Below are 13854 nucleotides of genomic sequence, written 5' to 3'. Positions count from 1 at the left end.
CCTGATTCCTCCAGTCTACCTGCACGTTGAAATCCCCCATAACAACTGTAGCATTACCTTTGCGACATGCCAATTTTAACTCTTGATTCAACTTACACCCTACATCCAGACTACTGTTTGGGGGCCTGTAGATAACTCCCATTAGGGTCTTTCTACCCTTAGAATTTCTCAGTTCTATCCATACTGACTCTACGTCTCCTGATTCTATGCCCCCCTTCGCAAGGGACTGAATATCATTCCTCACCAACAGGGCTAACCCACCCCCTCTGACCATCAGTTTGTCCTTTCAATAGGACGTATACCTTGAATATTCATTTCCCAGGCCTTGTCCACTTGAAGCCATGTCTCTGTTATTCCCACAACATCATACTTACCAATTTCCAACTGAGCCTCAAGCTCATCTACTTTATTTCTTGTACTCCGTGCATTCATATACAATACTTTTAATTCATTACTCCCCTCACTTCCCATATCAATTCCTATATCACTTGGCCATACTGTACGATCCCTTCTTGAGCTTTCTGCTCTGCTGATTCTGCTGTCTTTCTTAACTTTTGTTATTCTCACTCTCCCTTTATCTCCATCCTTATATTTCCAGTTCGTTCCCCCCCCGCCACTACTTAGTTTAAACACACCCGTGTTGCAGAGGCAAACCTGCCTGCCAGAATGCTGGTGCCCCGTTTATTAAGGTGCAACCCGTCCCTTTTGTACAATTCATCCTTACCCCGAAACATACCCCAGTGGTCCAAGAATGTAAATCCTTGCTTCCTGCACCAGTTCCTCAGCCACACATTCAGATCCATTATCTCCCTGTTCTTGCCCACTCCAGCACGGGGAACTGGAAGCAAACCGGAGATAACCACCCTGGAGGTCCTGCTTTTCAGCCTTCTTCCCAGTTCTCTGAAGTCACGCTGTAGAATGTCTTTCCTCTTCTTCCCCATGTCATTTGTGCCGACATGCACCACCACTTCCAGATGTTCACCTTCACTCTTGAGGATTCCCTGCAATCGGTCTGTGACATCCTGGATCCCGGCAGCAGGGAGGCAACACACCATCCTTAAATCTCGCCTGTTGCCACAGAAACCCCTTTCTGTACCTCTCACTATGGAGTCCCCTACTACCACGGCTCTGCCTGACGTCTGTCTCCTTGACTTTGCTTCAGCGCCAATTGTTGACTCGCAGACCTGACCGCCTCTCAGGCTGGCATCATTTTCTGCCCCGACAGCTTCCAAGAGGGTGAACCTGTTTATGAGAGGCACATCCCCCGGGGTCTCCTGTACTTCAAGCATCCTTTCTTTCCGCATTATTGCCCCCCCTTCTCTCTTCCGGTATCCTCGGTGTAACGATCTCACTGTAGGTCCTGTCCAGAAAACGCTCGTTTTCCCGGATGAACCTAAGGTCATCCAGTTGCCTCTCTAGTGCTGCAACATGGTCCTTCAGAAGCTGAATCTGGACACATTTTCCACGGGTGTAGGAGCCAGAGGCGCTATCAGTGTCCCTGACCTCCCACATCATGCACGCAGCACACTGAATCAGCCTAGCGTCATCTCTTCATCACTTCTCACCCTTTCCAACTGTGGCATAGTCTCCTCTCTCAGTCTCTGCTCGCCGAAGCCTTTCGAGCCAAAGCCTTCCTACCCCTGACTCCCTCTACTCCGCCGCCCGCTCCATCAAACTGCTCTCTTTTAAATACTCCCGCTGACCCAAGGACTGACTTGCACGTGCTTGCGCAGTCCTGTCCCGATCAACCGCCGAGAAAAATGGCCGACTTCACAAACTGCTCTCTTTTAAATACTCCCGCTGACTCCTATTTCTTGTTAGTATGTTGTTAGTATATCTGCCTCAACTACTTCCTCTGGCAGCTCATTTCATTAAGTGATCACCCTCTGTGAAGAAAAAGTTGCCCCTCAAGTTCCTATTACATCTGCCCCCTCTCGTGATAAACCTGTGACCTTTACTTCTAGATTCCCCAAACCTGGGAAAAAGACTGCGTGTGTTAATCCTATCTCCATCTCTCATGATTAGATCTAGTACACAGCTATAAGTTCACCCTCATTCTTTTACATAGACCCTGCCTGAACAGTGTCTCTCGTTATAACCCTGTTTCTTGAGTTCCAGCAACATCCTCGTAAATTCCTCTGCACTCTTTCCAGCGTAATGGCACCCTTCCTTTAGAAGGTGACCAAAACTGAACACAGTATTCCAAATATAGCAAACACGAGGAAATCTGCAGATGCTGGAATTTCAAGCAACGCACATAGAAGTTGCTGGTGAACGCAGCAGGCCAGGCAGCATCTCTAGGAAGAGGTAGGTTCACCAACATCTTGTACAATTGCAACATGACATCCTAACTTTAGTACTTAGTGCTCTGAATGATGAAGACCCAGGACTGCCTGCCAAAAATTCTTCTTCACCATTATTTCTAATATGACACCACTTTCAAGAAACCATATACTTGTACTCTGCAGTTCCTCTGTTCTACAACACTCACAGAGCCCTATTACAGTCAGCACCTCTGCTGTAAACCGAAGTCCCTGTCTAATACTATCAAAGTTTGCCTTGCCCTTATTCAGAACTTTAACTTGTGAACTGGATCTTTCCTTTCCTTTAGTCAATTTAAAACTAATCAATAATGGTCATTGGTCCCAAAGTGCTCCCCCAGTGACACTTCAGTCACCTATTTCCAAAGAGTAAGTCCAACTTTTCCCTGTCCTTAAGTGGCCCTGATGAAACTTTCCCAAACGCATTTAAAATATTCCATCCCATCTAAGTCATTAACTGTATGGTCTAAACTAGGGAAGTTAAAATCCCCTACAATAACAGCCCTATTTTTCTCGTAACCTCCTGCAATCCCCATTCGTATTTGTTGTGCTAATTCCTGTTGACTATTTGGGAGCATATAGTACAATCCCAACAAGGGGATTGTTCCCTTTTTACTTCTTAGCTGCACCCATAAAGCCTCACTGGATGATCCCTGATTAATTTCATCTCAGACCACCACTGTGACCTTCTTCAACAGAAATGCAACTCCTGCACTCTCTTTCCTCCACTTACAGTCAGGAACATTTAGCTGCCATTCCTGTCCCTCCCTTAGCCCTGTTTCTATAATGGCTATAATATCACAGACCTGTGTACCTGTTTAAGTTCTGAGTTCATCTGCCTTCTTGCATTGAAATAAATGCAATTTAATCCAGTGGACTTTCCTCGCACCTTGTCATGCTGCTACTTGTCTTGTCTACTGACCTTAAAAGCATTGAAGCAACACACACAAAATGCTGGAGGAACTCAGCAGGCCAGGCAGCATCTACAGAAAAGAGCAGAGTTGACGTTTCGGGCCAAGACCCTGCAGCAGGACACCTCTATTCAAAAGAGTCTCGGCCCGAAACGTCAACTGTACTCTTTTCCATAGATGCTGCCTAGCCTGTTGAATTCCTGCAGCATTTTGTGTGTGTTGCTTGGATTGCCAGTATCTGAGATTTTCTCTTGTTTGTGATTAAAAGCATTGAATTCTGTTTCAACTTCCAGCTTCCCATCTCCTTCACTGCTGTTCTGGTTCTCAATCCTCTTCTTATCTGGTCAATCCCTCCATAGTACCACTAGCAAATCTGCCCACCAGGATTTTGATTTCCCTCTAGTTCAGCTGCAACCTACCTCACTTGTACAGGTAATCTCTGCCCCAGAGGAGATCCCAAAGGTTCAAAAATCTGAATCCCTGCCCCCTGCACCAGCTATTTGGCCACACATTCATTTGCCATCTTTTCCTAATCTTACACTCACTTGAATGTGGCATTGGGAGTAATTCAGAGATCATTACCCTTGTCTGGAGACTCCAGGCATACACTGATATGAAAAGGGCAACACTTGTAACACGAGGGTTAAAAGCCGGAGGGCCGGTGAACCAATATCCTGTGACCAAAGGGAAACAGCCCATGAGTTGGAGACTTAGGGGTGTTCTGATTGTCTGAGTGTGGAATTGATTTTTGTGATGTTGGCATAGGAAGAGTAAATAACAAACATCAGCTGAAAAAGAATCATGTACATGACACATTAGGATCATTCAAAAGTTAAATTGAACAAAATGTAATTTGATCAAATCTCAGAGATTAATTTTCATTCTATTTCTCTTTTTCTCCCTCGATTTCTAGTCAGGCTGCTGTATATTTCCTTCATTCTGTCTGCACTCTCTCACTGGTGAGGCTGCATTTGGATATTGTGTTCCGTTTTGGTCACCCTGTTAGAGGAAAGATGCTACTGAGCTGGAAAGAATACAGAGGGGATTCACCAGGATGTTACCAGGAATCAAGGACCAAGTTATGGCAAGAGTTTGAGCAATTGGATTGTTTCACTGGAGCTTAGGAGAATGAGGGGTGATCTTACAGAGGACCTTGGGGAGCATAGATAGAGTGAATGCCAGGATTAGAGAATCTAGAATCAGAGGGCAGAGGTACAATGTGAGATGAGAAAGATTTATTGGAAACCCGATGGGTAGCTTTTCTCACCCACATGGTCAGTATATGGAATGAGCTGCCAGAGGAAGTGGTCAAGGTAGGTATGTTAACAATATTAGAAAGATATTTGAATGGGTACGTGGACAGGGAAGGGATATAATGTTGGGATGATCTTCGATGAAACTTCGGTCAGCATGGACCAGTTGGGTTGAAGAGACTGTATGACTGCATGGCTCTACTTCTTTGTAATTACTGTGTAAGATATGATGAAACTATTATGCAACTTGGATTACAGCTGGATTGTATATCTCAGGTCATGTTAGACATTATTAACTTTGTTATTATTTTGTATCATTTTTCAGTGAAAAATAGGTCTAAATTCAGTATCCAGAGCTTGGGTACTAAGTTCTGGGTAGCTGGGGAAAGGACGTGGGCTGACTGTTAGCAGCCTACAGTGGTTCAAGATCTTCAATAGACACAGTGGTTTCCAGAATCCATAAAACTTCATACTTACACACTTCACTGTGGATTCTTCAGGCTTAGCATGCAGAACTGTCATTCACAGCTGAGTAGTCACAAACTCAGATCAGAACAAATGAATTCAGGCATTCAGATCTGAAGTAAATAAAGGGGCCTCATTTCAATATTAAGTGATGTCCTTGAAGATTTAGACAGGCTCTCACCAGTTTAGTAGCAGGTGAATTTTCCATACAAGTCAAACACTAGTCTCTGCCCTTTGAAATATTGCTCATTAATGCATTTGTTTTGGGTCCATATATTTGAACATCTCAAGTTTGCTGTGAGATGATTGGACTCAGTTATCGAGAAGGCACTAAAAATACAGCAGTGAAATAGACCTGTCTCCTGTTGGTCAAATACGAAGATTTAAAATGCAAAGGTTGCCTTGCAGAAGGATTGAGCATAATTTATGACTGGATGGAAATACAGTGCAAGATACCGTCAGATAAATCAGATAAGATTGAATTAGACTGCTAGGATAAGTGATCATGAATCTTTGCTTGTCCCATGAAACTTGCATTTTAATTTAATTACAGCACAGATTATGTCACTGGGTCACTAGTTTAAGTGTTCACCAAACCTCCATTTGCCTTTGACAGGGCTGTTATAAGTGTTCTGATGAGCCTCTGTTAAGTTTTAACTGGGTAGGAACGAGGCAGGTGGCTACATATTGAAATTTCCCTCGCCCTCCTCTCACTGGGCAAGGTGAGGATTAATCTCAAGGCCAGTGAATACTGGGAATCCTCTTGTTGAACATTCACGTGTTTTGTCATTGCGCACGGGGTCCTGCTGGGTTTCTGCGGCCTCTTGTTTTCAGCGGTGCTGAAGCACAAGGAAAAATGCTGATTGGATAAATTTCCACTGTGAGCTGGATGTGGTGGTGTTATAAACATGATAAGACATTGTACCCAGAGGAAATCTTCCTCCAGATGAGACTAAGGGATCCTTAATAGGGTAGTTAGGTGGGAGAGTCATTAGGACCAGTTAATGTCAATGTGATACCATTAAGGCAGACAAGGAGGTTTTATCTTTCGGAGGATGTGCAGTTGCCTCTGCATGCACTGAACCCAGGTCCAAGTTTCAACTGGGCAGAATATTAAACCTTGTGAGATTTAAGTAGGATTGTTTGTAGAAAGAGGATAAAATGTAATTCTGCAGCAGGGATTAAGAGATGCAGTATTAAGGAAACATTTGGCCATTTGCTAATGGATATTTACTACACTTTATGTTTATCTTTTAGTGGTACATCTGTTCCCTATTACATGCTAATTGTTTATCCAAATTAAGTATTTTGGACAAAGTAGTTATCCAGGATCCGGTGTGTCTCTGCAGCCAAGCCTCCCACAATTCCAATCAAAGCTGAGATTAAGTTCCTGAAAATGCATGATTTTGGGTTACTTTATGCCTTTATATTTAGTCATACAAGATTGTAATGGGTCCTTCTGGCCCAATGAATCTGTGCCACTGAATTGCCCCCATGTGACCAAATGATCCACTGACCCGCATTTCTTTGGAATGTGGGAAGAAACCAGAGCCCCTCCAGGGGAAACCCACATAGTCATGGAGAGAAGATGCAAACTCTTTACGGACGGTGGTGGAAGTGAACCTGGGTCACTGGCACTCATAGCGTTACACCTAACTGCTACACTACAGTGCCATCTAAATATATACTAACATTCAGATACACTGACCAGACTGAACTGTCATAGAGTCATAGAGCAGGACAGCACAGAAACAGACACTTCAGTCTTCAGTACGGCATGAACCGTCCTTTCCATGCCAAACTCTTATTCTGCCTAGTCCCATCGATTCACACCTGGACTATAACCTTCCAAACCACTCGTGCCCATGTATAGTACTTATCTAATTTTCTCTTTAATGTTGAAATTTAACCCACATCTACTACTTCCGCTGGCAGCTTGTTCAAACTTGCACCATCCTCTGAGTGAAGAAACTGTCATAAGGTGGTGGCTGGGAACGGACCCAAGTGCAAGACACAGACACTGAAGTACTAGAGACAGGACTAGGATACAGGGTGAGGATAAGGAAATGGACACGAAAACCGGGAACCTGGAACAGGACCGGACAAGAGAGCTAGGAGCCCGGGCTTGGACTCTGAGCCAGAGACTGGACAAGGACCCAGTACCTGGGTCTTGCCTCTGGCTCGACCCCAGAACTAGGCAGGGACGTGACTTGGCTGGCAGGCAGGACAAGGCTGGAGTCTTCAGACTTGAGGCGAGGCTGGAGACCAGAGACTTGAGGTGAGGCTGGAGAACAGAGACTTGAGGTGAGGCTGGAGACCAGAGACTTGAGGCGAGGCTGGAGACCAGAGACTTGAGGCTTGGAGTCTTGCTTGGCTTGGGGCAAGGCTCGAGGCTTGGGGTGTTTAAATGGTTTGGCCGAAGGGCCTGTTTCTGTGTTGTACTTTTCTATGACTCTGTAAGACTATAAGGAAATAATCTTCTGTCCAGTCCTGATAAAGGGTCTCGACCTGAAATGTCGAATATTTATCGCCTCACTTGCTGAGTTCCTCCAGCATTCTGTGTGGTTTGGTTAAGATTTCTGACATCGGCAGAACCTTTTGGGTGCATAAGATATTTGTATTTTGATGAAATGTATCAGGTTCAATGTACTTAAGTTATCACTACATATGAATTCATCATGTCTATGAATATAGAATGCCTTGCCAAATGCATTTGTGACCCTTTATAGCCAGAAGAAACTTGATTATAAAGACGTGCATTGAAAACTTAGACACGAAGATATTGTCATCAGCCTCATATCTCCTGATGCAACAGAGGTCACAGGTGTTGCTTGCCTTGGGACTACATTGAATTTCTTTTCACGGATAATAAATTCTATTACTGTATAGCATTTCACCTTAAAATCATCAGCTTCTTTTATGAAAGCCTACAATGCTGTGTTGCACCGCATGATCCTGGATGTGTGCCTCATACCACCAGTTCCCCTCTGGCTGAGTTGTCAAGTTTGACTGCTAATTGTGTTACTGCAGGAAAGTGGGTTCCTTCCCCCTGTAAATGAGGGGAAATTGCCAGCTGCCAGGGCACCTCTGTTGCATGCCTCCTCGGTGATTGATTAGGAGTAATGTTGGATTAGGGTCCAGCGGATCAACTGGAGACTACCTTTGCCGGAAATAAGCCGTCAACAAAATCAAGTCAATTTTGCTCATGTGCCTTTCAGGCAATTGCAATTTTAATTGTTTAGCAGTGTGAAATATTTAACTGTGAACTGAGACGTATTGCGTATGTTTCTCTGCAGATCAGCCGGTGGAGGAATTTCCATGCGGAACAGAACCTCCTTCCCGACTGTGTCCAAATGGAACTGTTTGTAAAGGATACTGGAACGGACCCAATTATGGGATTACAAATTTTGATAATATCCTATTCGCTGTTCTCACTGTCTTCCAGTGTATCACAATGGAAGGGTGGACTGACATCCTTTACAACGTAAGTACCATTTGATTACTACACTGGCTCGGAACTGGGAGCTGAGTCTGATTGTTGCCCTGTGCGATGAAGTGCAATGGCTTGGAAAGCAGATCTTGTATTAGAGCAGGAATTATCCGAGTTATTGAATGTACATTATGGGTGTGATCATTACCTTATTGATGAGGTGTTGGAAATGTAGACTGATCTGCTGCAATGGACTGTGTTAGTGGAATGGAATATGTTAAATATCACATGTTACTCATAGTAAAGTGATGCTCTCTAAGCCAGTGTGCACAAGGAAGAACTAACTGATCTGCATCTTATGAATATTTATAGCAAAGTGCCCTTTGCCCAGCTGCCCTTTGTCCAGCTACTGGATAACGCACTCTGAGATATCTTGACATGATGAGAAAGGATAGGAAACTGCAAATATCATTGTTAAACCACAGTGGGTCAATTGAAAAAACCACAACTGAATCACATTGAACCTGACTTTGAATAACAATCTAGCTTTCAGTTCCATTGATGATCATAAAATTGTTTGAGAGGGCAAGATGTCAATCCAATCATTATACTGGATTTTAAGTTGTTCATACATACCAAATCACTCCTACTAAATGCATCACTATGGACAATTAAATGGAATTTAATTTAAAAATTAAGTTTAAAAATTAAATATGATTTGGCTATCTAATTTTATATTATGATGCAAGACAATAAATTCAATTATATGCTATTTCCAGTGCTGTAAATAAAATATTCTCTATGACTCTTTGGAGCCCTCAATCATAATCCTATTTAATCCAGAATATAATCAGAAAACCCAATAATAGGTTGAAAGAAAATGCAAATTAGGATTGCTGTTTTTGGTATATTTAGTTTGTTATGAAAAGAGATGAAAGATCAAGGAATGATATTACAAAGACGAGGAGAGATGATTAAATTAGTTGAGGGTACGTTATGATGTTGTAAGAGAAAGAAAAACATTCTGAGATTGGAATGGTTCTGAGGTCAAGGATTACTGCAGTAATTCTTATTTTAACCAAAGGAAAAGTGTGGGATTATAGTTCTGAAGTTTAGAAGGAGAGAGGATATTCAGAGGACCATTAAATATGCTGGTAAATGGAAAGGGAGGAAGTCTGCTGAGTCATTTTTCATTGCTTTCATAAACAAACAGGAATCTAAATGTCTTGAGGATTGAGGCAAAAGAGACTGTGGGTGCCTTTGAACTGGAACAAAATAACCCATAGTAATGGCGGAACTGAATAGGTCAGGCAGCAGCCAAGGAGGCAAAAGATGTTTGACAGCAGTTTGAGTCAAGTCCTTTCCTCAAGAATGATTGGGAAGAGGACAGATTGCTGGCATGTAGGTGTGTATGGGAAGTACAGGACAACGGTTGGTGGGGCTATAGATAGGTGGAACATGATGGGCCAGGACAGGGAGGGAATGGGAAAGGTGAACACAGGGAGGAGAAATCTAGGTGAACAACTAAATGTGTGTGGGGAAAAACTGGGAAAATTTGCACACATTGTGTTGTTTTAACCCATACAAAAAGAAAATAGGGTGTTGTTCTTCCTGTTGTGTATTTAATATTTCAATTATATGTTATCTTGAATATATATATTGGTTGATTAAGCATTCTTAGCTGATGTATACTGGGCTATTGAAACAGTATTTTGAAGCAAATGAAACAGCCATTGAAAAGCAAATGCCAATTTTGCTGAGTTCATTAGGTTTAAAGGCATAGTTTGCTCTGAAGTTTGACTGCTCCGACCAGACCATCAGAAATGAGCTTTAGTGATATTGTCAAAGTGATGCAGGAACACTTAAAACCGAAACCATTGTTGATTGCAGAACACTTCAGGTTTCATAGGTGGAATCAAAAGGAAGGTTGAATCCATTTCAGCAGTCGTGGCTGAATTGAAGAGATTATCTGAGCATTGTCATTTTGGCAATGGTCTTAATGATATACTAAGAGATCATTTAGTTTGTGGAATCTGAAAAGAAAGCATTTAAAAACAGCTCCTCACATTCAAACGAGCAGTGGAAACCACAGACAGAGACACAATTGAATCGCAGCCAGGAATGAAAGTGAGTGTGAACAAAATTGCAATGTCTAAACAGAAACTGGCCTGGTTGAATGAATGATGTTACCATTGTGGCAGGGGCTCGCATACACCAAATAAATGCAGATTTAAAGGCAAAACTTGCAGAAAATGCAACAAAGCAGGACACATACAAAGAGCATTGTTGGGCAGACAAAAATAAATGGACTGCATAGGGAAAAGAAAAAGATAAAGTGCAAGTTTCAGTTTCAAAAAGAGCACTAATCTTCATGAAAAATCTGATAATGATGAGAGTGGTACAGGCCTGTGTAGCCTTGAGATTTACAGTGTGAAAATTAGCAATAGACAAGCAATGTGACTTACATCAAAAGTGAATGGCAAATTACTTAAAATGGAATTAGACATTGGGTTGGCTGTTTCAGTCGTTCCATGAAATGAATTTGAACAGCATTTTAAAGATACTAAAGTGAAGCCTACGGGTATCCAACTAGATTAGATTAGATTATGAGGACACTCAGTCCTCGTTTATTGTCATTTAGAAATGCATGCATTAAAAAATGATACAATGGTCCTCCAGAATGATATCACAAGAAAACACAGGACAAACCAAGACTAAAACTGACAAAACCACATAATTATAACATATAGTTACAACAGTGCAATGCAAAACCATAATTTGATAAAGAGCAGACCATGGGCATGGTTAAAAAAAAGTCTCGAAGTCCGGATAGAATCATCATCCTATGCATGTGGCAGAAGGGAGGAACTCTCCCCGCCATGAACCTCCAAGTGCCGCCAACTTGCCGATGCAGCACCATTGGAAGCACCTGACCGCAGTGGACTCTGAGTCCGTTCGAAAACTTTGAGCCTTCGACCAGCCCGTCTGACACAGCCTCTCCAAGCACCATCCTCTGCCAAGCACTTTGACCCCACCCCGGCCGCTGAGCAACAAACAAAGCCGAGGATATGGGGCCTTCTCCTCTGGAGGTTCTGGACCACACAGTAACAGCAGCAGCGAAGCAGGCATTTCAGAAGTTTCACCAGATGTTCCTCCGTGCTCTCACGTCCGTCTCCATCAAATCAGGATTGTGCACGGCACCCTACTTGACAACAGACATTAGCACTGGAGTGGCCGCTGTGAGCTGTGTCACGCCGCCATCTTCTCCTCCTGCTCAGTGGGGTACTGGAACTTGTAATGGAGAAAGATAACTGCTGTGGGAATGGTATTCGTAACAGAGCAATACAACCAACAAGCCACACTGGACTTCTGTGTGGTAAAAAACAGGAGGACCAGCATGGTGAGGTGTGATTGGCTGAGACAGCTACAACTTGATTGGAGATCCATCCACTATTTGCATGCCACATTCTCTAGAATGAAGCCATTTGAAAGAGAATTAAGGAATGTACTAGATGATGTCACAACTATCTCCATGCCAAACTCCTCTGTGTTGGAAAGCATATTGGACCAAGGAAGCACCATGCTGCTCAGAGGAAGCATGGTGAAAGCAGTGCTCCAACTACAACAGCTTTTGTAGGCAATGTACCTGAGAAAGCTTCTGATATGTTGATCAGGCAGTTACTTGCAAAATGTGGCTTGGTTTTAAACTGGAAGAGAGTTCAAGCCTCAGGAAAGTTGCAAGCATTCAGCTTTTGTGAGTATAAAGAACCAGAATCTATTCCACATGCATTAAGGTTATTGCATGAACTTCAAGTGGGAGACAAAAAGCTGCTTGTAAAAATAGATGCAAAGACCAAGGCCCAGCTGGATGAACGGAAAGCAAAAACAAAAGAAGACAATGGACGTATGAAAGCAAAGGATTCATCAGATGATGTTGTGGATGAAAAACCAAGAGGAGAAATCAGATCATAAAGGGAACAATAGAAGGATTAGTCAAAGAATACTCCATTGAACTAAAAGAATACTCCAGTGCCCGAGGTGAAGGTGCACAAAATGAAGTTGAAAAAGAAGAGAAGAGATGGAGAGAAAGAATGAGAACAAGAAAGAGAATAGCCTGACAGAGAGAAAGAGATCGACGTAGATCTAGAGAGAGGAAAGGAGAAGAAAGGTATTCCAAACTGTCAGAACTACTACCTGCATCTCAGAGACAACTCCTGCGTCCACCACAGAGACCCCATGACCTGAGACAGTTTTTACAACTACAAGTGTCAAGCAGAGTGATCCCCTTGTGAGGGAAGGCAATATCCCACAAGAGTAAGAAATCCTCCACAGCAATTAAACCTTTAAGCTTGAATGGGATAATTTAAAATTTACTATTCTGTGGATGTCTGTATATAGTAGTTGTATTATATAGTACATTGTTTATATCATTGAGATGTATTCTATATTGAGTTGTAGTTTATCGCTAAGTAGGGAGGAGGGTTGTCTAATATTTCAATAATATGAGTTAGCTTGAAAATATTGTCATATATCTATCTATCTGTATATATATAGGTTGATAAAGAATTCTTGTCTGTTTAAATAATTAATTATGGGTTATATATAAAATACGTTAATTGCATACGTTATTACACTATCACATGATACACACGCCTCGCTTAGAATTACACCCGTATTTTTGGACTCCCTGCATCTTCATTTGGATTATGTTTAATGTTTTAAAGTTATAAAACATAATACTTCCAAATTGTATTTGGCCTCTTTCTAACAGTGGAGAAGGACAAACAGATCATTGTGGAGGTGACAAAGAGACTTCAAATGACCATGGAGTTATGGAGAGAGTGGTCCCTGTGGAAAGTAGAATTGAGGAGAGGAGGGTGGGTCACATTGGAGCAAAATGCCTTAAACATTTTCACTATTTCTCTGGAAGTCAGGCTGTGGAAGTCTGGGGAGAAGTAGGCAGCTAGATATTCGAACGTGATGCCATTTTGCTGCATTCTGACTTGGAAAAAGTCCAAAGTGAATTCTTAAGTCTCTAAAATGTAAATAAATAAACGAAAAATTTACTTTTTTTCAACACATGATTTTTGAGACATGTCTGGAGGACATGCTTTACATCACGGAAAATCACGATACAGACCGATTTCCAGGAATGCAAACACTCCCCCCCCCCGCTGACAAATGTATCACTTGTATGTGGCTCAGCAGCTACTTTATTAGGTACAGGAGTGGAACCTGGTGTGATATTCTGTTGCTATAGCCTATCCACTTCAAAGTTCAACATGTTGTGCATTCAGAGAAGCTCTTCTGCACACCACTGTTGTAATGCATGGTTATTTGAGTTACTGTCAGCTTGAACCAGTCTGGCCTTTCTCCTCAGACATTTCTAATTATCAAGGTGCTTCTGTCCACAAAACTGCTGCTTACTGTATATACATATTTTTGTTTTTGTACTATTCTCTGTAAATTTTAGA

The 13854-nt window shown here is 42.3% G+C and overlaps 1 protein-coding gene across 2 annotated transcripts in view; it reads left to right on the top strand.

The window, feature by feature from the left end:
• The window catches only part of LOC134359997 (probable voltage-dependent N-type calcium channel subunit alpha-1B), a 910000-nt gene that overhangs the window by 415207 nt on the left and 480939 nt on the right, over nucleotides 1–13854 (top strand). For both annotated transcript variants that reach the window (XM_063073960.1, XM_063073961.1), the window contains one exon: nucleotides 8247–8434. In XM_063073960.1, coding sequence (XP_062930030.1) covers nucleotides 8247–8434 — 188 coding nt within the window. The remainder of the gene's footprint in view (nucleotides 1–8246; nucleotides 8435–13854) is intronic.

The sequence above is a fragment of the Mobula hypostoma genome, chromosome 21 (assembly GCF_963921235.1).
Source record: "Mobula hypostoma chromosome 21, sMobHyp1.1, whole genome shotgun sequence".
Taxonomy (NCBI): domain Eukaryota; kingdom Metazoa; phylum Chordata; class Chondrichthyes; order Myliobatiformes; family Myliobatidae; genus Mobula; species Mobula hypostoma.
Note: the sequence above shows the minus strand (reverse complement) of the source record. Positions and strands in the feature narration are given on the sequence as shown.